The 26,353-nt window shown below is 41.7% G+C and overlaps 2 protein-coding genes across 12 annotated transcripts in view; one reads left to right on the forward strand and one right to left on the reverse strand.

Annotated features, from left to right (window-relative positions):
- Nucleotides 1-6,500: 6,500 nt before the first annotated feature.
- LOC145652871 (uncharacterized) lies at nt 6,501-9,988 on the reverse strand. Its single transcript, XM_081704594.1, has 3 exons — nt 9,889-9,988; nt 7,833-8,745; nt 6,501-7,492 (listed from the first exon to the last, which is right to left on the reverse strand). The coding sequence occupies exons 2-3, from the start codon at nt 8,733-8,735 to the stop codon at nt 7,472-7,474; spliced, it is 924 nt and encodes a 307-aa protein (XP_081560720.1). The 5' UTR covers nt 8,736-8,745; nt 9,889-9,988; the 3' UTR covers nt 6,501-7,471.
- A 5,514-nt stretch (nt 9,989-15,502) lies between these two features.
- The window catches only part of LOC113568672 (cytochrome P450 2B4-like), a 28,720-nt gene continuing 17,869 nt past the window's right edge, over nt 15,503-26,353 (forward strand). For 5 of the 11 annotated variants that reach the window (XM_081704372.1, XM_081704373.1, XM_081704374.1 and 2 more), the window contains exon 1: nt 15,507-15,825. In XM_081704372.1, coding sequence (XP_081560498.1) covers nt 15,806-15,825 — 20 coding nt within the window. In that variant the 5' untranslated portion in view covers nt 15,507-15,805. Of the gene's footprint in view, nt 15,834-26,353 lie in introns of all 11 variants that reach the window. The other 6 variants (XM_081704378.1, XM_081704377.1, XM_081704379.1 and 3 more) reach the window with 3 other exon arrangements.

A 26,353-nucleotide genomic window follows, 5' to 3' on the forward strand; every position in this document is an offset into this window, starting at 1 on the left:
AGCACAAATGCTAACGGCGCTAGTGCTAACAGCGCCAATGCTAACGGCGCTAGTGCTAACAGCGCTAGTGCTAACAGCGCCAATGCTAACAGCGCCAATGCTAACAGCGCTAATGCTAACGGCGCTAGTGCTAACAGCGCTAATGCTAACGGCGCTAGTGCTAATGGCACTATCGGCGCAGCCAATGGCACATGCGCGGGGCCCACCATAGAACAGCGCCCTCTCATCATCACGGAGAGTGACGTGAGGAGAGTGTTTAAAAGGGTGAACACCAGGAAGGCGATGGGACCAGACGGTATCTGCGGGAGGGTCCTCAAAGCCTGCGCAGATCAGCTAGCCCCGGTATTCACCGACATCTTCAATCTCTCCCTGACGCTCGGTATTGTCCCGTCCAGCTTCAAGCGGTCCACCATCGTCCCCGTCCCGAAGAAACCTTGACCCTCCTCCGACCTCAATGACTACCGCCCTGTCGCCCTCACATCAGTCGTGATGAAGTGCTTTGAAAAGCTAGTCAGAGACTTCATCACATCTTCATTGCCAGCCTCCATGGACCCACTGCAGTTTGCATATCGCCACAACCGCTCCACTGACGATGCGATTGCACATCTGCTCCACACTACACTGACTCACCTGGACGAAGGGAGGGGAAATTATGTTAAAATGCTATTTGTCGACTACAGTTCAGCATTCAACACTATCATCCCCTCCCTACTCACTACTAAGTTGGGAGATCTAGGACTGCATACATCCCTGTGCGACTGGATCTCCAACTTCCTAACAGACAGACCACAATCAGTACGGGTGGGCAACTGCTCCTCAACCACCCTCACCCTCAGCACTGGAGCTCCTCAGGGTTGTGTCCTAAGCCCCCTGCTCTACTCACTGTACACCTACGACTGCACAGCCACTTCCAGCTCTAACATCATTGTCAAGTTTGCTGACGACACCGTTGTCGTGGGTCAGATCTCGGACAACGACGAGAGGGCCTACCTGGAGGAGATTAAACACCTGGAAAACTGGTGCCAGGAAAATAATCTCCTCCTAAACGTCAGTTAGACAAAGGAGCTGATCGTGGATTGCAGCAAGAAGCAGGAGCGGCACTACCAACCTGTGAGGATCGGTGGGACCACGGTGGAGAGAGTAGATAGTTTCAGGTACCTTGGTGTTCACATCTCGCAGGACCTGTCCTGGTCCCGCCATACCAGCTCCCTGGCAAAGAAGGCTCGTCAGCGTCTTTACCACCTCAGACGCCTAAGGGACTTCAGACTGCCCTCCAAGGTACTGCGGAACTTCTACACCTGCACTATCGAGAGCATCCTCACGGGGAACATCACAGTCTGGTTTGGGAATAGCACCAAGCAGGACAGACAAGCACTCCAAAGGGTAGTGCGTTCAGCAGAGCGCATCACTCACTCGGAACTTCCTGACCTGCAGACCATCTACTACAAGCGGTGCCAGACCAAGGCCAGGAAAATTGTGAAGGACCCCACCCATCCCAACAATACACTCTTCTCTCTGTTGAGGTCAGGGAGGCGCTTCCGCTCCCTGAAGAGCAAGACAGAGAGGCTGAAGAGGAGCTTCTTCCCACAGGCCATTTGGGCCCTGAATCAGGGAAACTGATAAACTGTGGGGACCACCACCACCACCATGTAACATGACTGTATACATCTGTATATATAGATTTAGATTTATACTCAATTACCCTGTTACACAACAACTGTAGATATGGTATTATACAAAATGGATCTGTACATTCTGTAGATTGTGTACATATATACCCAACCATATACATTGTACATTGTGTATATAATCATAATATACATATATTGTACATACATTGTTAATATATTTTTGTACATACATAGAATATATATATTTATCTGCATATATATATTTTTTTCTCTATGCACCCCTGTTTCTCTTCCTCAGTTTAGACAGAGCACTCTCCACCATTTCACTGCGTGTTATACTGTGTATGACTATGTATGTGACGAATAAACCGAACTTGAACTTGAACTTGAACTTGAAATGTGAAAACATTACACCCTGGATCCCCTTAAAAAGGAGCAGCTCTATCACGAGATGACAGGGCAACTTATTAATTAAATAATTTGGTGTTGTGTGTGTGTGTGTGTGTGTGTGTGTGTGTGTGTGTGTGTGCGGGTGTGTGTGTGTGTTTTTCACGACTCACATGAACGGTGAAGTCCTTGGGAGCAATGTTGATGTGTCCAGTGGATGACAAGTTATGAGGGATGTGTTCCAAGGTAATGTGAGTAATGTTTGGGGACCACGGAATGCCCAACACTTAACAGGGTAGGCCCCAGGCTGGAAAGAAAGAGAGAGAGAGAGAGAGAGAGAGAGAGAGAGAGAGAGAGAAGAATTTTGAAACAGTGGGTTTATTAACACTATTAACAGTATATGTTCTAGCACACAGGAGGCATCCAATAAACGTGTGTGGTTTCAGTCCTGCATTGACTCTTCAGCCAGTGAGAGTACTCACATCCAGAGGGGCTCGGACAGGTGTGTGAACGTGTGTGGAATCAATCAGTGACTAAGGAGAACCAGTCCCGTGCTCCTGTAAAAAAAAAATAACACACCCATCACTAAAGTCCCTGTTAGCTACACATGTCACTAACATGCCAGTTATCAAAACATTTCTTACCAATATATCTGCTGTCATTTCCTAACTGCTACCAGCAGACCTGTCAGCTTACACTGCATCGTTACATGTGCGTTTCTGTCATTGTGTCTTTTGTGTGTTGAGTACAAATGTTTTTTTTCCCCACACAGGAGCTCGGACATGAGATGATTTGATATGTAGTGACTCAGAAATGCAGACTCACCGAAAAGCAGCAAGAGGAGGAAGAGGAAGATAGCCTTCCTCACATATGCAGTGTGTCTGTGAAGAGACAGAGGGAGAACATAGCAATGCAGAGTACAGAGTTGTATTCACAAACACAAACATGCGCATACACACCCATGTACACACATATACACATTCATATGCACAAACACAAACTTACCTGCTGAGCAGAAAAACATCAAGCACAGAGATTCCAGAGGTCAGGCTGTGCCATGCTGTTCCCAGCCACCAGTAGAGCAATGCAAAGGCATGAGCTAAACAAACAAACAAATATCATTAAAACAAGTGATAATGATGCTTTGTCCGTAGTAAACACAGAATGCAGCAGAAAGTAAACATTTTATGAAAACATGGGACATGTTGATGCTACTGCAGTACTAATTTACTACTGCTTTAGTATTTTTTAGTATAACTATAGTATAGTTTTAGAATAGCTTTAGTATAACATTAAAGCCACTTTAACACTGCTTTAGTAACAGTTCAGTGAAGTACAATGAAGCAAATTCAATTGGACCGGTGGAGTTGGAGGTGGAATTTAAGTATTTAGTGCATATGAGGTATATGATGAGTATTAAGTAAATGAATTGATGTATTGACAATATGCTTAAAAAGTTTATTACAGCAATTCTAATTTAGTACATACATGCCTATAATACATATAGACTTCCATAAATGTGTGTGTGTGTGTGTGTGTGTGTGTGTGTGTGTGTGTGTGTGTGTGTGTGTGTGTGTGTGTGTGTAAGAAAAAACAATGATTATAGCTTGTCATGAACTGGTTATAAACAGTTGAATATGACATCAGCACTGACCTGTAAATTCATCCTCCGTGATGAGCTCACTGGTGTATGGGCCATGTGATTGGGTGAGGCTGCCAGTATGGCTTCAGGTGATGGAGGACCTGACCAGCCCACGGTTGCCTGCCTTCCTCTGGAGAGAAACAGAGACAGAAACAGAGAAAGAGGAAGAGACAGTGAAAGAGAGGCTGATGTACACCAAATACACATGCACTCTTACACATATGTACACACATGTATGCACACACACCTGAAGGGCGTCTCTTTGTAAGAGATGGGTCGAGTAGATCCATTAGAACAGGTTCCTGCAGCATCGTTATCGTGGCGCTAGTACCCACTTGTTAGTAAATGTACACTGCGCCTTGACATCTCTGCGTGTCAATTAATCAGTCAGTCAATGGGTCAGTTAAAAGGATCTAATGTTCTCATTTATTCATATATGCTTTCAAGGAATATAGGCATGAAGTTCCATCTGAATGTTACATTAATGAATAGGACATACACTAAAATGTACTTACTAAATACTTCAATGTTATTTAAATAACATGGGACTCAGACTCTTTCTATAGTCTTTTGCTGCGATTCATGAACGGCTTCTCTGCGGGTTGACCAAGTGTTGTTTTCCTAGATAATAATCTAGTCCTAGACTAATGCGGAACTAAATTGCAGTGTCATCTCTGAAGCACATCCCTAATGGACAAGGCTGTAATGGACAAAGTGACAATAAATAATACATGCAAATAACAGAGAATCAAAAGGCATCAGCTAAATGCCATTAATGTAAATAATTAGCCTTTGTGGTTGAATATATTTGTTAATATTCTATGTGTCCTGCTTATAGTGTTGTAATTTACTTCTTTGTGTCATTTTCTTAGAACATACATAAAACAACATACCCAAGCAACTGCATATCAAGTATGGTCATGGAACCTGTACCTGTACATAAACCAAACAATAAATATCTGTAAGGCTCGGTGCAGGCCGATGCCCCTCCGGCCACCAGAGGGAGGCCTCGACTCAGTCGTACCACTAATCAGACTTAACGCCCAACAGCTGGGCTAGGCCTATATAAGCCCAGTGACCCAGTCACTCAGTGCTGGGTCTTTGCCAAAGTTCTGAGCAAAGCTCCTAGCTGCTACCTTCAGGTATTGAGGTCTGTGAGCCCTTGTGCTACACGTCACTTCTGTGCTGCAACGGTGTCTGTGTTTTTACACATCCCTTCCCATCTCCAGTTTTCCCCCTCTAATCTGTCTCCCTTCCAAGGCTCCCCTTAGCCATCACAGTTCCTCCCTGTTTTCTGGCTTTGTTTGGGAAGTTTTAGTTTGGTTTCCCCCAAAGCATCTGGGCTGCCATTCTTCCCATGGTGTCCTTGGTTCTCCCTTTTCCCATGCTCGGTGTGGTGTTTAGTTGTTTTTCCCCTCTAGTTTTGTCGTCCTCCGTTCCTCTGAAGAGCGATATACGCACACGTAGTTTTATAGCTGCCGCAGTCTAGCGGGTCTTTCTCTGCAACAAAACGGCCAGGGTTCAACTCCCCTTTCGTTATTTAATTGTCTTGTTTACCTGTTGCCCGATCTAACTGTTCTGCACACAAGCCCACTGTTTGAGCATGGTTGCTCAGCCAGTAGGCTGTCGGGGTCATTACCCAGCTGACTTGGGTTTGAGCCCACCTTACAATACCTAAAGACAATATGGGGTTAAAGGAGTGTAAACACAAGCCACATGTTGACAAAACAAAACCATGTGGCCAGTGGCACCATGTAGTGTTACTATTTATTTTTATAGCATTTATGTTTTATAACATTTTTATAATACATTAGACTATAGAATATAATTACACTAAAGTTGAAAATAAAGTTAATGTTTTATAGTGCTGATAAAAAAAAAGTAAAATCTGAAGAAATATGATGCATATAATATACAACAAGCAATTTCCCTTGTTTGTGACTTTTGTTTCTTTTGTGTATGTGGTGTTTTTATTAAGACTTTCTTGGTATGAACTCTAATCTCATGTTCAGTTGAATAATAACTGTGAGGCAGAGTCAGTACAAGTATTGAACCATTTTACATGTTTGGTTTACTCCTTTGTCGGTAAGTTATTGAATGGATGAAAGATTGTTGTGTATTATTTTTTGACATTGTCTTTTGTTTCAGCAGAAAGCTGAACGTCACAAGAAAGCCCACCAAAAACAGAACAGAGTATGTACAGTTACACTGTGTACTTCCTTATTCAAGTATTTAGGGTACGTAGGAAGAGTCTGAATGAGTACTGCACAAACTAACTAGTGGTCTCTGTTGACGTCGGTGAAGCTATCCGCGCGTTAGCGCTTCATGGTCAAGTCGCCGAGATTCAAATTGAATGCGCCTATATGCACGATATTGCGGCATTTGGTTGCTCACTTCAAACTAACGCTCTCTAAGCATAGAGAAATGCAGACTAACAGTGTTTTTTGAAGAGCTTTGGATTAGACACGTACTTTTACTACAAAAATACAAAATGAAGTGTATTTGATTAAAAGCAAAACATTCACAAAGTTTGAACCATGAGCTCAGAATACTGATGTTATATATATAAAATGTGTATAGTGTATGAAGATGTGCTGCTGCATGAAAGTACACATTGCTGGTATGTATACTTTGAATGGATATTGCATCAACACTATTAAAAATATGTTAAAGTAGCTTAATAAGCACTGCTCAAAATTATTTTGCTATAGAGTGCTTCTCAGAGGTTTATCATATAGCTTGACTGCCAGCTAAAACAGCACTTAGCACTAGTGCAATATTGTACATTTCCCCAGTGCTGAAAAATCAGACTGAAAAAAAAAAAAAAAACTGATTGAAGGCACTTGGCTATCAGATCAAATTTGAAAAAACTCTACTGTGCCAGTTTTTTTTTTTAAATATATTTATATTGAAGTCCTACTTTTAATGGGGTTTAAATGCTCACTCATACAGAGAACGTATGATTACTATATCTATGAATTTTCCCATAATGCCAAATCAGTTCCACTACCACCAAAGAGTGACAGCCTTTGACTTTCACAGCTGCAAGATTTGACAATTTCTACTGTACTATTTTTTTCTTTTTTCTTTTTTCAAAAACCAGTATTAAAATACTAATGTGGTTAATGGGGCTTAGAGACAGTTATCTATAACTTACTTATTTTCTAATTGTATTACTTATTTTAAGTAATGTGGTCATTTACATAACGTTCTGTAGGTCTATGCAGTCTTTAAAATCAGCTTTGTGTAATTATCTTTGGTGTCATTTGTGACTTTGTAAAACATAACTCATTACATATCTGATAAAGTTTTTCTTTCCCTGATTATCAACCAGCAGAAGAGAACTGGTGTTTGCTGAATCAGAAGAGACCAAGAGTCAGAAGTGTAACTTTGTGCTTTAAGTCAAAGTAAATGTAATGTGTGTTGTATTTGTCCAGTAGAAAGAAAAGAACACAAGTATATGTATGTTGGAGAGGAAGCAGTTGTGAAGAAAGATAACAAACGTACACCCATTTTTACATTTGTACTGGCGGTTCTCTTTTTAGTCATCCTACGGGAAATGGAGACACACTCAAGATAACTGAAACAGAAATATCACAGACCAACATCTCTGTATACATTTAAAATTGCATTTATTTAAAGATTCTTTTTCTCAGGAAGTAATATACACAAGTGTCAGGAATGCTGGATGTCAGACAATCTCAGGTTGGAGAGCAAATGTGCAAACATGGCCCTGAAGGTTTCTGTTGCTTACAGAGGCTGTAAAGCAACTGACCGTGGTCATCTACAGAGCAGGTGAAGTCCATTCATTTCACATGCACAGGTGCAGGTGCTGAGACACAACAGACAAATAAAACAAGTCTGAACAGGACTATTGCCTACAATGACTGTTTCTTCACTAATTATGAAATATAAGGTTAATTTAGGAGTTTTATATGTAATCTCTTTAGTACATTCTTCTTTCTTTTGCTGCGGTTTTCGTTACAGACTCCATTCTCAAATATGCTTAAATCTGCCATAATTTAATACATTTTCTAGTTTATCTGCTGAAATGCTAAATGATACACAGAACCTAATAGAAAATTAACTCAAAACTCTAGTATTTGAGGCTGAAGTAAATATCAAAAGAAGTCATTTTTTTAACCCATTGATGCGAGGTCCCCTATGCTCACCTGTCTGTTGTCCCACCTGCTCAAGCCCACAGATGTTTCTTTGGCTCCACGGGAAGTAGAGGCAGCCTGGCCAGCCTGGCACTTGTCCTGCCTCTTGGATTTCTCTTCAATCTTACACACCCGGGGCAAATGGTTGCGCTGCGGCCCCAGGGAGGGGGCAGGTGGAGCTGGGAACGCAGCTCTGCTCTCTACCTTATGTAAGGTTGCCCTCCTGATCAGCAGCGGTTTGTGGCAGCCCAGGTCATGCTGGTGCCGGGAAGCTTTGACATTGGAGGCACAATGGCGGGCTGATGTTAGGCTTTCCAGGTCCTGGTAGAGGACCTCACCCACTTCTGGCCTGCTGTAAAATGTGGAGTTCACCTGACTGTCCTTGTCCTGCACCTTTCCTGGGACTTCCCTGACATGTTTGTGGGGGACATGCAGGGTCACACCAGGCTTGGGGCTTTTTTGTTTAAGAGCAGGAAGTTTTGGGTGGAGGGCGGGGAACCTTGAGATGGATGGAGCTGGTGGAGTGTGATCAACCTTCACATTCACACCACCGCTCTTGGTGCCTGGCTCTATAATCAGAAAAGGGAATTGAGCCTGGCTGCATTGCTGACCTTCATCAAGGAGTCTGCCTGTTGACTTTCCACCATTTCTTCCATCGGTGGCCTTCAGCATTGCCAGTAATCTTGTACCCGTGCCAAACTTTCTCAGGTTTTGAGAGACTTGAGGTTTAAATTCCTTCCTCTGGGGGACTCCAGAAATTTCTGGAAAATAGTGGCTGCTTCCTCCTCTGTGCGAATTAACGAAACGAAAAGGAGAAATATTTGGGTTTGCCATTGCCTCTGTAGGGCTTTTTTGTAGAGCTTGGATGTTCTTCACATCAGGGAAGAAGTTCTTTGTACTTCCTGCTCCCCTCATGGTGATCTCACTGGGGAAAACCAGAAAATATATTAAATCTTTAAATACTTTACAAAGAAACATTAAATTATACCTCTATAAACTTGTCTTATTCTGTGCAACATTCTCTTAATGCAAATAACACATACATCAAAAACATTTTACATAGTACAAAAAGTGCATATTAATAATATTGATCATTTTGATAATGTATTATTTGAAGTTTATCAGGTGATATCCCACTAAATGTATATTAATACACATTCTCTTAAATTAAACTATGCAGCATTTTACATAACACATAATTTGTGTATATTATTTGCATTTTACTTTATTATTTACTTGTATATTATTTTTACAAAAAACCCTTAGTTGATATCCAACTACTCTTCAGCAAACGTTTGTCATGATAAGGGCTCGTTCCCACTGATCACGTGGTACGCCCCGCCACGTGCAGTGGGAGTTCACTGTTGACTGTTCGGTGTGACGTGCGTCTTGTTTGTAAATACGCCGCACTTGTTAGCGCACACCTGCACGCGGTTCTTCGTTTCGTGTGTGTGTGTTTCGTTCGATATCGGTCATCGTACATGTGTACACGTTCGTGTTAGTGTTCATTGTTTACTGGTTGTACTCATGTGTATGTCTGCCTGTTCCTGTGTTCACGCTGTAATGCTTTGTTATATATGTTTGTTACGCATGTTTTAGTCATCGTGTTTATAATCATGAACATTTTCAGATTCTGGCATTAGAATCTGAAAGCTCTTATTATTTCTTACATTATGATGTCAACACGCAGCGCAATTCATATTTCGTGAAACGAAAATTATTTTTAATCAAAATACAAAAGTTGTATTACAAATATATTTTAAACTACAGTGCTGATACTTTTCGACGCCGACAAGTATACAAACGGTCATAAATGTGGACGTTCTTCCTTTTAGACCAAGCGCTGATTTAAGTGAACGCACGTGCCATCGATGATAAAAGGGATGCGAATTTAAGGGACAACAGAAATAGATCTAAAACCTAGCACTGTTCAAAGGAAAAAAAAAAACGCTTTGTATATAAAGGCACGAACATCTCAATATAAATAACACATGGTAATTATTTCCTTTATGCACTCTTTTCATATAGACGTTTCTCAGGTTGCCTTAAAGAGAATAGTTAGGCCTACCTTTGATATCGGAGAAATCTATAAGTGACAATAATCCAAATTATCCACAGGAAAATGTGAAATAACAATTGTTGAATATCCTTGTAGTTCGTAGTTTGGTTTGTCCAGTTTGCGCACTCTGTCCAAATGGTAACCACGAGCCCAGATAAGCCTTTTTATAGATCTGCTTCAGTGACGTCACAAACACCAGGTATGACGACATAAACACGTCTGTCTCGTTTTAGCATTACTAAAATGTACTACTGGGCTGTGTATTACTGGACCTTTTGATTGATAGTTAGTGTAAGTTAAAATATCTTATTTCCTCTCAAGCGCAGACGTTGCTTCGGCAAAAAGCTCTGGTGTTCTGTCCATTAATATATTAGGCCTATCCAGCTATGCAACTGTTCATCTTATTTGTTTTTGATGCATTTTTTCAATGTATAAACCATTCACATATACACAGTAAATGTGTATAAAATTTCTTGTTTTTGTAATATTAATTGAATGTTTTGCCCCCTCAGTCCCTTAACAATATCACATCATTCGAGCTCTGTTCACTTTTTTATGTGGCGCATTATAAGAACCCACATGTAAATCTCCCCATGCTGACAAACCTGCAAGTAGCGTATTTTCTTCCTCATCTCCCTGATGCTTTTTGTTTCATCTTGCTAGCTATTATTATTATTATTATTATTATTAACATTTATATAGCACCTTTCTCAGACTCAAGGACACTTTACAGGCAGGTATCAGCTGTTATAGTCACTCACATGCTGATGATTAGTTAACATGCTACCTTAAACTTCAACCTAGATTTTGGTGTTTTTTCTCCTCCTGTGGTGTTGGGGGGGGGGGGGGGGGTGTATAGTTGGTGCAGATATGAGTTAAATAGATGTTGCTCATACTGTATATGAATAAAAATATGCTGTAAAATATCTCCAGTGTATAAAACCTTAACGATGTCGCTCAAATAAGCAGACTTCTTAAAACAGGACAGTCTGGACACTGAAGAAGAACCACAGACAAAAAATAAACATTAATGTGCAATTTGATAAATTATATACTGGAAGAACACTTTGAACACCAAGACTGCGCAGTTAGAGAAGCTGACCAAGTGAAAGGAAGATCTGGTTTACTGTAGAGATATTCAAGCCTGGTTAACTGTTGTCAGATAAAGTTTCGATTGGCCAAGGTTGTCCTGGAAATTATACATTTTGTAGGCTTACATTAACTCATATGCAATCACAGTTTTATCAAATGAAAATGGAAAAAAGAAAGAAAAAAATGCTGCATTTGGATAGTAAGTCCACATGTGAAGTACAGACTGCATGGATGAGTAAGTCCAAACTGTTGGCACATATTCTGCTTGAGGCAGTGCGTGCAGGAAAACTGCTATTAGCACGTCCATCATTTTTGAGGTGATTAACATTGCTGTTCTAAGACAGACGTCTGTTTTTGACATCTTTTACTTTTACATCCTATAAATGGTGACTGCTTCATATTATGTGCAATTATTCAAATCTGGATCTTAAAAACATTTTCCTTTGTGCAGGTTTTGATTACGGGTTACAGGTACAGCATCATTTTGTCTTGGCTGCTCATCCATCAGCTAAAAATAAATAGCCCATCAAATAAATAAATACCCGGTGTTGTGCAGTGAGCCCAGTCAGCCAAACCCTCTTTGTGAAACAGAAAACCTCAAGTTTCTTTCAACTCTAAGCCAACTGACTGAGTATTCACCAAACCTGCTTTCTGATGCAGGTCCCTGGTTGTACATTTTTAAGTGTTCTAAGTGTTCACTGACCTTTTCTGGCCAACACTGTGGATGTTTACTCAATATGCTTACTAACAGATATGATGAGTACAACTGTGAATTTGTGTGTTTTTATTTATCGTTAGACTGTTTTTGTCTATAATTGTGACTTAGATCATCAGACCACTGTAACAGCCTTGACTAGGCAACAAAGCTGTAAAAGAGTGATGAGAAAACCAGCAAACAGAAGTGAATGTAGAAAGAAGGGAAACACAAGGAAAGACCAAGGTAGTTTAAATGTTGTATTATACACCACACACACACACACACACACACACACACACAGACACACACATAATGGAGTAGCATCAGGAATAGAGTTTGGTTTATTTGTTTGCTTTTAATATCCAAAAAAGTCAATTTTACCTGATGCCATATAGAACTCATGGTACTGCTGTGTATTCCCTCCTGTTCTCAGGAGTTTGCTAAGATACTGTGGGGCAAGACTGTTCAGTGCTTTGTAGGTCATTAGAAGGACGTTGTAATAGTAGGTGTCATCATCATTGGATCTGATGCCCGAGGACATTATCAGCTCTTCAGGCAGGGTAGTGGTGTCTTTCCTCACACTCATCATCACATCTCAGTTTGTCTGGGTCACTTACAGCTCTCTTAGTCAATGTATAAAACATCCACTTTGCTTATAGAGAGAGAACAGGTGTAAACACACAAGTTCACATTCAATCAGAAACTAATTTCTATCATAAACATCACTTCCGTGGAAAACTGGCTGTATATTCTTTCAGAACAGTGTCACCTTATTTAAGAAGACACCAGTTCTTATACAGGTATGTATACACGATTTCAGCCTGTTCTCACAACGATTTCAGCCTGTTCTGAGTAAAAACTGTTGATAAACAGTTAAAGCCAGTATTTGTGCTTGTATTAATATGCCAGATAATATTTTTTTTTCAAATCATCTTCTGAGTATGTCACTAAGAACAGCTGGTATATAACAAATGTAAAGACTTTTAATAGCTTTTCAGTTCATTTAAATCATTAGTCAGGCTAATCAAATCCAACCAAGAGAGAAGCCAACACTACCTGCACTCAGATGAGCTACAGGTCTCTCCAGGTTTGTCCTCCATTAAACCTTTATTAAAACTGTTAACTGTAGTGTATTTTAAGTGTGACAGTGTAACCACTGTCTTTGGTGAAATGGGGAAGACTGTTGTCTTCCTTTATTATGCCTGCATACACCTGTACACAGTCCTTTTTGTGAGACTGTTTTATGTGACAAAATACTGCCCCAATCATTATCATCATCATCATCACCTCTGTGAGTGACAGTGAGTGTGTTGGTGATAGAGTGTGTTGCAACCTCAGTGCCATAGCTGCTTCATGGGTTGAGCACCGTGGGGATGTCTACCCACGTATTGGTCATGGGGACATAGGCCTCCACGCTCTGCAAGAGATCGGCACCATCAAACCCACCCACCTACAAATGCAGAAAAGAGGAGAAAGATTCATCTGGATGTGTTACTATGGGGATGAAGTTACATCCATTACTTCATATCTGGGAACTGCAGATCCTGTTGGTCAATTCTGCAGTCTCGTCAATAGCAGACATTTTGCACATCCTTCGTTGATAAAAACTATAGCGTGTGATTGAGGTCCGTTACTGTGCATTATACACACATACACTAGGCATGAGTGTGTGTGTACAGTCGTGGCCAAAGGTTTTGAGATTGACAAATGTTGGGTTTCACAACTTCTTAGATCCTTTTGTCAGATGTTTATATGGTATAGTGAAGTACAATTATAAGCATTTCATAAGTTGTTTGAAAAAAAAAAACTTTTCACCTCAGCATGCTGGATATCAGCTTCTGGGCAAAATCTTAACTGATGGCAACACATTCTTGCCTAATCAGTGCTTGGAGTCGATCAGTTTTTGTGTTTTTGTTTGTCCACGCTGTTTTTGAGGATAGACCACAGATTCTCAAAGGGCTTGAGATCTTGTGAGTTTCCTGGACGTAGACCCAAAATGTCAATGTTTTGTTCACCGAGCCACTTGGTTATCACTTTTGCCTTGTGACATGGTACTCCGTTATGCTGGAAAAAGCATTTGACAGCGAACTATGACATCCTAAGATGGCAGCTTCATAGCTAGCAAGCTAACTAGCTACTGACATTCTGGCTCAGGATTAATAAGTTATGTTGGTATTAACAAACTAGCGAAGATAAATTAGCTGCCTTGTTTCATTCTTTGGAAAAGTGCCATTTACAGCGATATAGATGGCTCCTTATGTGGTGTTGTGTAGCTTACATGTATAGGTTTGATGATATAGAAGATTAACTTTTGCTAGCTAATATAGCTAACTAGCCAATATAACATTAACCAGCTAGCTAGCAGCAAAGGTTGGCTATTAACCGAGATCACAAAACCATGTAAAGTCACCAACTGCAAAGCTACGAGTCAACATCAGAACAGCCTACTTTTTTTTTTGCTTGTCACGGGGCTAAACAACTACAAGCATCTCTGAGATTTCAGAGGCCTGGAATAGGGCATCATATTTAAACATCTACAGACAGTTTAATACACAGCTGGGTCATCGACGGTGGCACAACGGACGCGTGGTTCGTTTGAACCTTGAATTATGCTGCGTCATTTCCCCACGCACGGGCAGACGACTGACTGGGCTAAAATCTGCCACCAGCAAAGTAAAGCCTATTCTGTCATTTGCATGCCATGCTTTGGTGCCAACGCCAATAGCCTACATTGCTGTATTTACTCTCGCTAAACGATTAATCTTTCCTTTTAATTTATGCATTAGACCTAGGTAACAGCTGCTCTCATTGAGCCCTGGAAACGAAAAACCATATATAAGCCATTTGTGTACTCAGTTATTGTAGTTTTTGATTTTGCACAACTTTTGCATTAAAATTACAATAAAATGCCAAATTTTATTACTTACTTATTTCACATTTAAAAATAAAACCTGCAATAATGCTTTGTTTTCATTTTGTAGAATACAAAAAAACAAACAAACAAACAAACAAACAAACAAAAACAGTAAGTGCACATGTATGGTTTTTCACTGCAAGGGCTAAATGATTCTCACACCAGATTTAGATTCATCACCCCTGGTAGCTTAAACAAGTATGCAATCCATTTGCCTGTTAGAAATTCCTTGGTAGGACTCTCCCTTATCAGGGTATTTTCCTCAGTTTTAATTTACTGGGTCCTAAAAGTGTTTTGGTTAGTTAACTCTGGTTTTGTGGTTTGTTTATATTCATGTTTTTTTCCCCCATTTTAAAAGCTTGTTGGTGAGTTCCGTATACCTGAGCCAAGTCCAATATCTTATATTTACTCTGCCTTATAACAGCTAAATATTTCTTCATATTAATCAATCAATACATTTTGCATTTATTCATTAAGGTGGTCCCCATGGAAAGCCAAGCTAGTCCATGCTAGAAGCACCCAAACAACTCCACATAAACCTCAGCTAAAATAAGCCTCTTCCTTTCCATGATGTCCAAAAGTATTGATGATCAAATCATTCTTATGGCTGCATGCGCTACACTACAGCGCTAGTTGACAGTAGCAGGCCTTTAAACGGTTAAAGGGATAATCAAATAAGGCAAGTGTGGGGTGTAAGCTTTTGTCTAAGCATCCTGTATTTGTTGAAACAGCTGCCAATCATGCAGCTTGCCCTGGAAACACTTGTGAAGTAATATTGAAGTGCCCCTCCCCTTCCCCCTTCAAACTTTGTTGAGAGTTGCTGTCACTCCAAGACAATGGTACTGCAATTGGCCAATAGAAATCACGGACTCTAAGAAAAGGGAGGGGTCTAACGCACTATTCAGGAACACTTTTCCCTTAGTATTGTGCAACTTGAGGTAAATAAAGGCTTGTGTAATTTGTGTTAGGTTACAAAGGAAATGAATGCGTGCTTTCGCACAAAGAAGTGAGCAAGCAAATAAAGAGCTTTTCTAGTATCCTATATACTTTTTAAATATGTCACGCAGTTGCCTTGATGCTAATGGAATTTTCTATGACAAAATGTGAAGTTATTTTATAGCGGAAGCATGTTTTAAAAGGCCATTTAAAAGGACAGGCTTGATTGTGGAAATTTACCAGAAAAACATCGTGAATTCAGCGTAGGATTTCTGGCGAACGGATGCATGTGGACGGCTGAAAATTGGTAAGCAGGTACTTGTATTAATCCTAATACATATTGTATTGATAAATGGACTGTACTTTAAGAATATTCAATGCTATCAAGTGATTTATTTGAGTATGCCAGTTTGGGCACACCTACTTTCACATAAACTACCTGTCACGATGCTCCCATGAACTGCGGCGGCGTAGTTCTTGGCTTTTCCTGTGTTCACGCAGTCATGTACTGATTATTTGACACGTCCATCAAGGGCGGTGTGTGTCTTCCTCATTTGTCACACCACCTGGGTCGTGGTATGTCTTTATTTGATGTCTTATAAAAGCCCTTTGTCTTTGACCATTTGTCAGTCACTGATGTTATGCCTGCTTCTATTGTTCTTGTTAGTGCTCTTTTATGGTCGGTTTCATTCGTTTAATTAAACGCTTCAGTTGGAGACTCGCATTCCTTTTTACCTACACGTTCTTCACCCATGACACCACCAGTGTGTTATATCTATGAATTCCAGAAGGCCGATTTCTCTCTTCCCCAAAACTCTTGAGTGAGCACTAACATTCCATGTCCTGTTCAGCCTTATTCCATAAATATTCCAAACCTTAGATATTACGCTCTCATACAGGCATATTAAGTTACATACATGTCGTCATTTATTTGCAAAATGCCATGTACCTTTGTGATATTTCACTATCATTTGAACATTTGAAACTTTATTTCAACACACATTTTTCCTACACAATGTGACTGAGGCAAAGTACAATCAATAAACTGTCAATGCAGACCAGCAGAAAGCTACAGTAATGTATTTTACCACATACTCTACCTCACAAACTCAACACACACACATACACACACACATTTGTAAACATTTAATTTAGAAAGAGTGTCTTATTTCCAATGTCATAATGATAAGCTTAGCTCAATGCAAAGATAATGATGTGAATGTTCAGCTAAAGCCCATGTGTATCCATATGCATTTCCCATTATAGGAGGAGACACTGCAGGGAGTATATACTCCAGACTGACTGTAGTGTGTCTGGGGCTGCTGTGTGTTCTTCTGCTGGCTGCCATCACAGTGCTGTGGGTCAATTTCCTGCAGAGAGACTCCAGTTACTGACAGTAACTGTAACGTTTGGTGCCAGGCCAAGGCCCCCTCCGGCCAACAGAGGGAGGCTTTGAGTCAGGCACACCACTAATCAGGCTTAAGACCTAACAGCTGGGCTAGCTGGGCTAACAGCTGGTCTATATAAGCCCAGTGACCTAGTCAAGTTTCAAGTTTGGTTTATTTGTCACGTACATAGTCCTACACAGTATAACTCGCAGTGAAATGGTTGAGAGTGCTCTGTCCAAACTGAGGAAAAAGAAAAACAGGGGTGCATGGAGAAATCTCTCTCTCTCTCAATATATTTTTGTGTGTGTATGTTACATTATATATATATATATATAATGTATGTATGTACAATATATATGTATGTATGTACAATATATATGTATATTATGTTTATATACACAATGTATATATGGATATGTATGTACACAATGTAAAGTTCCATCTTGTAATTGAAAATATTTAAAGTTATATGTTACATGATGGTGGTGGTCCCCACAGTTTATCAGTTTCCCTGATTCAGGGCCCGAATGGCCTGTGGGAAGAAGCTCCTCTTCAGTCTCTCTGTCTTGGTCTTCAGGGCGCGAAAGCGCTTCCCTGACCTCAATAGAGAGAAGAGCCTATTGTTGGGATGGGTGGGGTCCTTCACAATCCTCCTGGCCTTGGTCTGGCACCGCTTGTAGTAGATGGTCTGCAGGTCAGGAAGTTCCGTATGAGGGATGCGCTCTGCTGAACGCACCACCCTCTGGAGTGCTTGTCTGTCCTGCTTGGTGCTGTTCCCAAATCAGACTGTGATGTTCCCCATGAGGATGCTCTCGATAGTGCAGGTGTAGAAGTTCCGCAGTACCTTGGAGGGCAGTCTGAAGTCTCTTAGGCGTCTGAGGTGGTAAAGACGCTGACGAGCCTTCTTCGCCAGGGAGTTGGTATTGCGGGACCAGGACAGGTCCTGTGAGATGTGAACACCAAGGTGCCTGAAACTATCTACTCTCTCCACCATGGTTCCACTAATCCTCACAGGTTGGTAGTGTCGCTCCTACTTCTTGCTGCAATCCACAATCAGCTCCTTTGTCTTACTGACATTTAGGAGGAGATTATTTTCCTGGCACCAGTTTTCCAGGTGTTTTAATCTCCTCCAGGTTGTCCTCTCATCGTTGTCCGAGTGGAGCTGGAAGTGGCTGTGCAGTCGTAGGTGTACAGTGAGTAGAGCAGGGGGCTTAGGACACAACCCTGAGGAGCTCCAGTGCTGAGGGTGAGGGTGGATGAGGCACAGTTGCCCACCCGTACTGATTGTGGTCTGTCTGTTAGGAAGTTGGAGATCCAGTCGCACAGGGATGTATGCAGTCCTAGATCCTCCAACTTAGTAGTGAATAGGGAGGGGATGATGGTGTTAAATGCTAAACTGTAGTCGACAAACAGCATTTTAACATAATTACCCCTCCCTTTGTCCAGGTGGGTCAGTGTGGTGTGGAGCAGATGTGCAATTGCATCATCAGTGGAGCAGTTGTGGCGGTATGCAAACTGCAGTGGGTCCATGGAGGCTGGCAGTGAAGATGTGATGAAATCTCTGACTAGCTTTTCAAAGTACTTCATCACGACTGATGTGAGGGCGACAGGGCGGTAGTCATTCAGTACTGGGTCTTTGCCAAAGTTCTGAGCCAAGCTCCTAGCCGGTAACTTGGGGTATTGAGGTCTGTGAGCCCTTGTGCTACACCTCACTTCTTTTCTGTGAGGGTGTTTGTGTTTTTACATGTCCCCTGCCGTCTCCACTTTTCCCTGTCCAGTCTGTTTTTCTCCTGAGGCTTCCCTTATCCATTCAAGTTCTTTGCTGTTTTCTTGTTTTGTTTGGGAGATTTTAGTTTGGTTTTCCCCAGTGCATCGGGGTTGCCATTTCTTCCCGTGGCATCCTTTGTTCTCCCTTTTTCCACGCTCAGCATGGTGTTTCGTTTTTTCCTTTTGTTTGACCTGATGCAAGCGCTAACTGTTCTGCACACGGGCCCACCATTGTTAGAGCGTGGTTGCTCACCCAGTAGGCTGTTGGTGTCATCATGTAGCTGACCTGAGTCCAACCTTACAGTAACAACAACCTGACCAAAGATAGAGACCAGGTACAACAATCTGACTGTAGAGAGGGAGAGAGAGAGGTTAAAGAAAGAGAGAGACTCCAAAGAAGGTTTTCTGAACCAGGTGAGGGAACTTTTGTAGGCTGTTAGTGCTGTTCAGTCTTAAGCACCCAAGAAAATTTTCTCTGAAGCTGTGTATATGAGTAGTAGTTTTGTTTTACTTATAAAATGTCACCATAGCAGCACCAAGCTTCTTTTCCTTTTTTTTTTCATTCTTGCTAAATTAATCCTAATTAATATATTATTGCTTAGTTATGCATTTTATAGTGTTCTACCAGCAAAATATACAAGATCTGAAGGCCCGAGTGCTGCAGGGCAAGGGACAAAATGCAGAAACCTCTCTTAGTGTTGACAATCATTTATTAAACATGAGACGATACACGGATAAACAATAAACATTAATGGCACTCGCATGTAACGAGCCAGTTAAACCTGATATAAATGATATACAGCTACAGAAATATACACACGAGCAAGACCATGAACAGCAATTGCGATAAGTGAACCATGACCCCTAACAATGACCGACAAACGATATGAGCAACACAAGTGTTTAAATACGCTTGTAAATAAACAAAGAACAAGGTGCAGGTGTTACAAATGACAGCATTAGCATGGGGGCATGCTAATAAATAAGAGGGCAGTCTCACTAGAAACAATCGACAAAGACGTGTCCCACAACACGTGGCGGGCCGTACCACATGATGTGTGGGTAGTGGAGCTTTATCGTTACATAAGTAATGCTTTAGTTAACATGAACAAGACATGAAGTAATACATTTACAATAATTTAACTAATGTTAAGTAAACATGTAAAAACTACATTAATATTATTTTAATTTGAAGTGTTGATTTACATTAAGTAATGTATTTGATAACATGAGCAACTGAGGTATCTCATTAATAAGGGTTTACCAATGTTAAACTTGCGTTCTTGTGTTTCATTTACTGTGGTTATACAGAATGGCTGAAAAAGCAGTGTGAATACAATTACAGCATTTGAAAAGCTGACAAAAAGCTAAAAGTAAATAAAAGGTATGTCTGAAATGTCAGCACCATTAAAAGAATGTGTTCTACAAATATACCTTTGCATTGGGATTCAGTTATTCACAGTCAACACATCACCTCCTCACGCAGTGTGGCAGCCTGAAGATTACTAGCGTCTGGTTGGTAGGGATGTGGGTCTGGTTCAGGGTCACTGGGTTGTTGGTCAGTGATTAAAGGGGGAGACCATTCTGCAGTGGCACGTTGTGTAACACAGCACCTGCTCTCACAATCCAGCAGACCTTTTCTGGTTAGTATAGCACCTGATGTTCTCTGATTTGATGCATCCAGTTAACGCCAGCGACATTTTAGCAGCTCAATGCTGCACTCCACAACCGAGCACAACAGAGCATGTGTGTCATTGCATCGTCTCTCCTCTGTGCTATGTGGGTTAGGGAATGGAGTAAGGAGCCAGCACTTGAGGAGGTAGCCACTGTCCCCCGCAGATGTGATGCAGTGTTTAAGGCTGCTATGTGATTGACACAGACAATTGTTTAAAGCTAATTACAACACTCTATGATTGTGTGGAATTAGTTTACAGCTGTTTAGACTTATAATTATCCACAACTCTTATCCGTCCATTTAAGGTTTCTTAGGAGTGGGGATCAAGAACATTGGAAGATGCAAGTAGTTTTTTTGAAGCAATAAATGTCAAAACATAAAAACAGGCTAATGAACTGGTATAGCCATATAAATCAATAAACACATCAAACAAAAATGCTTAGGTATGAATTTTCTTGACTTGGTGACCTATTATGGAGCTTAGCTTGTTGTTATGAACTGATACACATGATGAAGTTTGCACATTAAGCTGCAATTCTCTATTTAATCACAGGGGATTGCCTCGCCAATTCCCGCTATCTCCCAAATGCTTTTATGGCTGTACGCATGGGTCAAGGCTTCCATAAATATACACCCATTTTCCTGCCAAGTCTTTCTTTATACATCCCGTTTTCCATCTGAGATGGTATGTATGCACATTGCAGACCCTTTTTTTTTGTGTATGCACCGTTTATAATTGAGGCCCCTGGTCTGTGTATGAGGGGGTGCCTGGGTGGGCTCTGCCATTTAAATTTGTTGCTCCTTTTATCTGTAAACAGATGCCAACTGTTCATCAACATATAAGTATTCCAATAACTAGTCTGCTAAAGTTCTTATCATCTAACTTTTCAGTAGTATCTTTTGACAGCGGTCAAGGTTTGCTTGCCTTGCCTTGAAACGTAATTACAGATATGAAGCCTGCTCAGATGATGGTTCAAGTTCAAGAGGTTTTACTGTCATTTCAGCTATATACAAGAACACAACAAAAACGAGACAATGTTCCTCCAGGACTATGGTGCAACATAAAAACAACAGTGCAACAGACATGCTACACAAGAGCAAACAGTCCAATATAGTGCAAAATTTCATTAAATAAATATTAAATAAACAATAATAAATACAGGACAGGACAAATACAAAATGAGTAGACAGTGCAATTTAGTACAGTACACAGTACTGGGCATATGTAAAGCGAGTTATGCATAGCAATCAGTGACATGCTACTCTGAACATAGCAGTCACCGGTAGCAGCCAGAACAGTTCAGAGTACAGTGCTGGTTTAGTACAGTACTCTAGCAGCAAGTAGGATAATGTGCAAGACTGCAAGAGGAGTGCAGACTTTATTTGTGTGAGGTTTGACCTCAGCACTAGTCCGATGCAAAACAATGTGTGAGTGTGTGTATAGATATGTATGTGTGTGTGTGTGTGTTTGTGACTGTCTATAAGCATGTATAGAAGTGCCCATTTTGGAATCTGAATTGGTATTGGAGTTAGCCAGAGTTCAGGAGTCTAATGGCTTCTGGGAAGAAGCTGTTGCACAGTCTGGAGGTGTGGGACTGGATGCTGCGGTACCTTCTTCCAGATGGCAAAAGGGTGAACAGTTCATGTGAGGGGTGTATGGGGTCTTTCACAATGTTGGTGGCTTTCTGGATGCAGCGTGTTATGTAGATGTTCGTGATGGAGGGAAGAGAGACCCCAATGATCTTCTCAGCTGTTCTCACTATTCTTTGGAGGGTCTTGCGGTCAAAGGCGGTGCAGTTCCCAAACCAGGTAATGATGCAGCTGCTCAGGATGCTCTCTACAGTACCTCTGTAGAAGGTAGTGAGGATGAGTGATGGGAGATGGGCTTCCCTCAGCTTCCGAAGGAAGTAAAGACATTGCTGGGCTCTCTTGGTGATGGAACTGGTGTTCAGGGTCCAGGTGAGGTTCCCCCGCTATGTGAACACCAAGGAACTTGATGTTCTTGACGATCTCCACTGAGGAGCCGTTGATGGCAAGCGGGGAGTGAGCTCGCCTTGCTCTCCTGAAGTCAACAACCATTTCTTTTGTCTTGTCAACATTCAGATACAGGTTGACAGATCCAATACAATGTGAAAGCTGTCAAACATTTTACATTTCAATGTTCACAAAATAAGAAAAAAGACACATTATACAACGAACCAACCTAGATTTCTAGATCCTCCTCATTGTTGAGTTTGGTTTGGGTTCAGTCCTAAATGTAGGCCTAAATGCTGACAGAAGTTTAAATGCTTTAATCGTCTGAGGCCTAACACATCACCGGTACAAAGTACAAAATACATAATGTCAATCTTAACCAATGATAAGTGCTAGAGTTTGTTAAACAACAAACAATACCTTACAATAAGTACTAATTTAGCCAGTCAATATGGGAACAGTGTCAGTTGTCCTTTAAATATTCTACAAATAGATGTCTGCATTTGAAGACCGCAAGGGATTCTGCTGTCCAGACAGCAAGCGGGAGTTCATTCAACCATCTTGGAGCCAGGACAGAAAGTAGTCTCGATGCTTGTCATCCTTAAGACCTGAAGCAAGGTATTTCAAGCCGAGTCATAGTTGAGGTTCAAAGTACTCGAGGTACGGATCGGGCTTTGACCATTGACCTCATGCATGAAGGGGCTGGTCCATTTTTGGCTTTGTAGGCAAGCATCAAGGTTTTAAATCTGATGCGTGCAGCTACAGGGAGCCAATGAAGGGAGCGCAGCAGTGGAGTAACCTGTGTGAACTTCCAAAGATTGAAGACCAGTCGTGCTGATGCATTCTGGACAAGTTGTAGAGGTTTGATGGCTCTTAGAGGAAGACAACCAAGTAGAGAGTTGCAGTAGTCTAGCTTTGAGATCACAAGCACCTGGGTAGCTTCCTGCAAAAGAAAGGGTCGAATCCTTCGTATGTTACAAAAGAGGAATCTGCAAGACCGGGTTAGATTAGAAACATGAGTTGAGAACAACAACCGGTTGTCCAAAGTTACAGCCAGGCTCCGGGCAGCTTCGGATGGTGATACCAGGGAGTTCTCAAAGGAAACAGTGAGGTCATGGTAAGGGTTGGGAGTACCTGGGTTGAACACAAGCTCAGTTTTACTGGAGTTGAGCTTCAAGTGGTGGGCTGTCATTGATGACGCAATGTCAGTCAAGCATGCCGAGATACGTCTGGAGACCTGCGTGTCAGAGGGTGGAAAAGAGAGAAATAATTGAGTGTCATCAGCATAGCAGTGGCAGGAGAAAGCAATACTGAGCCTTGTGGAACACCAGTGGAGAGTCTACACGGTTTGGATGTGGATCCTCTCCATGTCACTTGATAGGACTGTCCATCCAGATAGGACTGAAACCATCTCCAAGCAGAGCCAGTCACACCAAGCCTGGAAAGAACAGAGAGAAGAATGTTGTGGTTCACTGTGTCAAAGGCTGCTGAAAGGTCTAGAAGAATCAAAACAGATGACTGGCAGCTTTAGCGGCATGAAGTTTCTCAGTCACCGCTATGAGGGCCGTTTCTGTAGAATGTGCCGGTTTGTAGGCAGACTGATTGGGATCATGCAGCTGGTTCTGGTTGAGAAAAAGAGACAATTGATTATAAAATTGCTCGTTCAAGGGCTTTTGAGAGGAAAGAGAGAAGTGATACCGGTCTGTAGTTGGTAACGCCGGAGCTGTGAAGTGTGGCCTTCTTGAGGATTGGTACCACCCTGGGGGTTTTGAATGCAGTAGGCACATATCCAGAAGATAAGGAGTTGTTGATGATGACAGAGATGAAAGGAAGCAGATCTCTTGCGATTGTCTGGAACAGGGCAGAAGGAATTGGATCCAGCAGACATGTAGTCGGATTGCTGGAAGTCAGGAGTTGAAGAATTTCATCTGTGGAGAGAGGAGAAAAAGAAGTCAGAGAGTTGGATGTTGGGGAATGCACATTGGTTGGAGGGGTGGAGACAGAGGAAAAGGACTGGCGGATTGCTGCAACCTTCTCCTCTTAAGAAAGTGACAAAATTCTCTGGAGTAAGAGATGAGGGGGGGAGGGGAGGATTAAGGAGAGAAGAAAAAATAGTGAAGAGCTTGCGTGGATCAGATGAGGATGATTTGAATTTCTCTCTGTAGTCAGATTACTTTGCAGATGTTACTTCCAGTGAGAACTTATAAAGGAGAGACTTGTATGAGCTGAGGTCTGAATCTACGCGAAATTTCCTCCACCACCTCTCTGCAGTCCTTAGTTCTTTCTAGTGGCAGCGAAGTGTTTCTGTTAGCCACATGGCAGGTGGGGAGAACTTGGTGGGCCTAGAGGAGAGAGGGCACAGAAGATTCATTGACGAGGAGAGTGTAGAAATGAAAGTATTTGTAACTGTATCCAAAGAGAGAGAGGATAGAGAGTCGGGGTGAGGAAGGGTGGACAAAATAGTAGAAGTAAGGGAAGAGGGAGTTATGGAGTGCAGATTGTGACAGCGGAAGAAGGAACATGTTGGAGAGGACTGGATGGAAGGAGAAGGAAGGGAGAGAGAGAAGGATAGAAAGTGATGGTCCGAGAGGTAGAGGGGGGTGACTGCGATGTCCGATGTTGTGGTGGTACGGGTGAAGATCAGGTCCAGAACATTGCCCGCTTTGTGAGTCGGAGGAGAGTGGTTGAGGGTGAGGTCAAATGCTGTCAACAGCAGAAGGATGCAGGAGGAATGCAGCCTGTCTGATGGAAGATTGAAGTCACCAAGGAGAATGAGTGTGTTTCCTTCAATATGGAATTGACTCAGAAGGATGTCGAGTTCATCAATGAAGTGATCTAGGGAACCTGCAGGGCGGTAGATGCCAATGATAAGAAGTTTGGTGGGGAAAGACACTGTAATGGCATGAAATTCAAGAGGAGATGGAAAGTGTAGCGAAGGAAAGTGGAGTGAAACGCAACTCTCGAGACATTAGTAAACCTGTGCCACCACCCCTGCCAAGACGCCTCGGAGAATGGGTAAATGAAAAGGCAGAGGACAGGGCAGCCGGAGTCGCCGAGTTCTCAGGGGTGATCCATGTTTCTGTCAGAGCCAGGAAGTGGAGGAAGTGGAGGGATGCTAATGCTGAGATGAAGTCAGCCTTCTGGACAGCAGACTGGCAGTTCCAGAGCCCTCCTGCCACCACGATATGTGATGGTGTGAAGCGTTGTGAGTCAGTGAGGTTGCTGAGATTGTGACGTCTGTGATTGTGTCGAGGAGATCTGTGGGATATGTGGACAGGAATTGTGAAGCACATTTCAGATGCTTGATTTGTGAATGTATGAGATAAAGGATAATATGAGAAGATATTTAGCTGAGTTTGTGAAGTCCTGTAGGTGAGATGTAGATTGAGAACACCACCAAACCTCCTCCGGATGTTGAATACCGTCGTCCTAATTTAGTTCAATAAGTGCTGAGCCCGCCCCTCAATTCACACCTAAGGTCAGGGTGAAACTACACCTGTAGTGAGTAATTACTGCACAAATTATTAAACTAGTGGCCTCCGTTGAACGCGGTGAAGCTATCCGCGCTTTAGCGATTCACGGTCAAGTCTCCAAGATTCAAATTGGAATGCGCCTATATGGACGATATTGCGGAATTTCATTGCTCACCTCAAACTAACGCTACCTAAGCAGAGAGAAACGGAGACTAACATTTTTTTGAAGAGCTTTAGATTAGACACGTACCTTTATGACATTTATGAATACAAAATAAAGTTTACTGGATTAAAAGCAAAACAGTCACAAAGTTTGAACTATGAGTTCAAAATACTAAAACAAACTTAAAACGGATGTTTAAAAAAAAAAAAGTGTTTATTGAATGAAGATGTGCTGCTGCACAAAAGTACACATTGCTAGTGTGTGTGCTTTGAATGGATATTGCATCAACACAATTAGTAATATTTGAATGTAGCTTAAGTACTGCTCAAAATGATTTTCCTATATAGTGTTTCTCAGAGGTTTATTATACAGCTTGACTGCCAGCTAAAACAGGC

Source organism: Electrophorus electricus, chromosome 21, assembly GCF_041902795.1.
Source record: "Electrophorus electricus isolate QZ-2024a chromosome 21, ASM4190279v1, whole genome shotgun sequence".
Lineage (NCBI taxonomy): Eukaryota > Metazoa > Chordata > Actinopteri > Gymnotiformes > Gymnotidae > Electrophorus > Electrophorus electricus.

Bases quoted from the DNA above. Each gene is read 5' to 3' on its own strand.
- LOC145652871 (XM_081704594.1), bottom strand. From the start codon at position 8,735: ATGAGGGGAGCAGGAAGTACAAAGAACTTCTTCCCTGATGTGAAGAAC. The intron at 7,493-7,832 runs GTGAGCATAGGG...GTTGTGTCTCAG, and splicing joins GCAGGTGGGACAACAGACAG to CACCTGCACCTGTGCATGTG.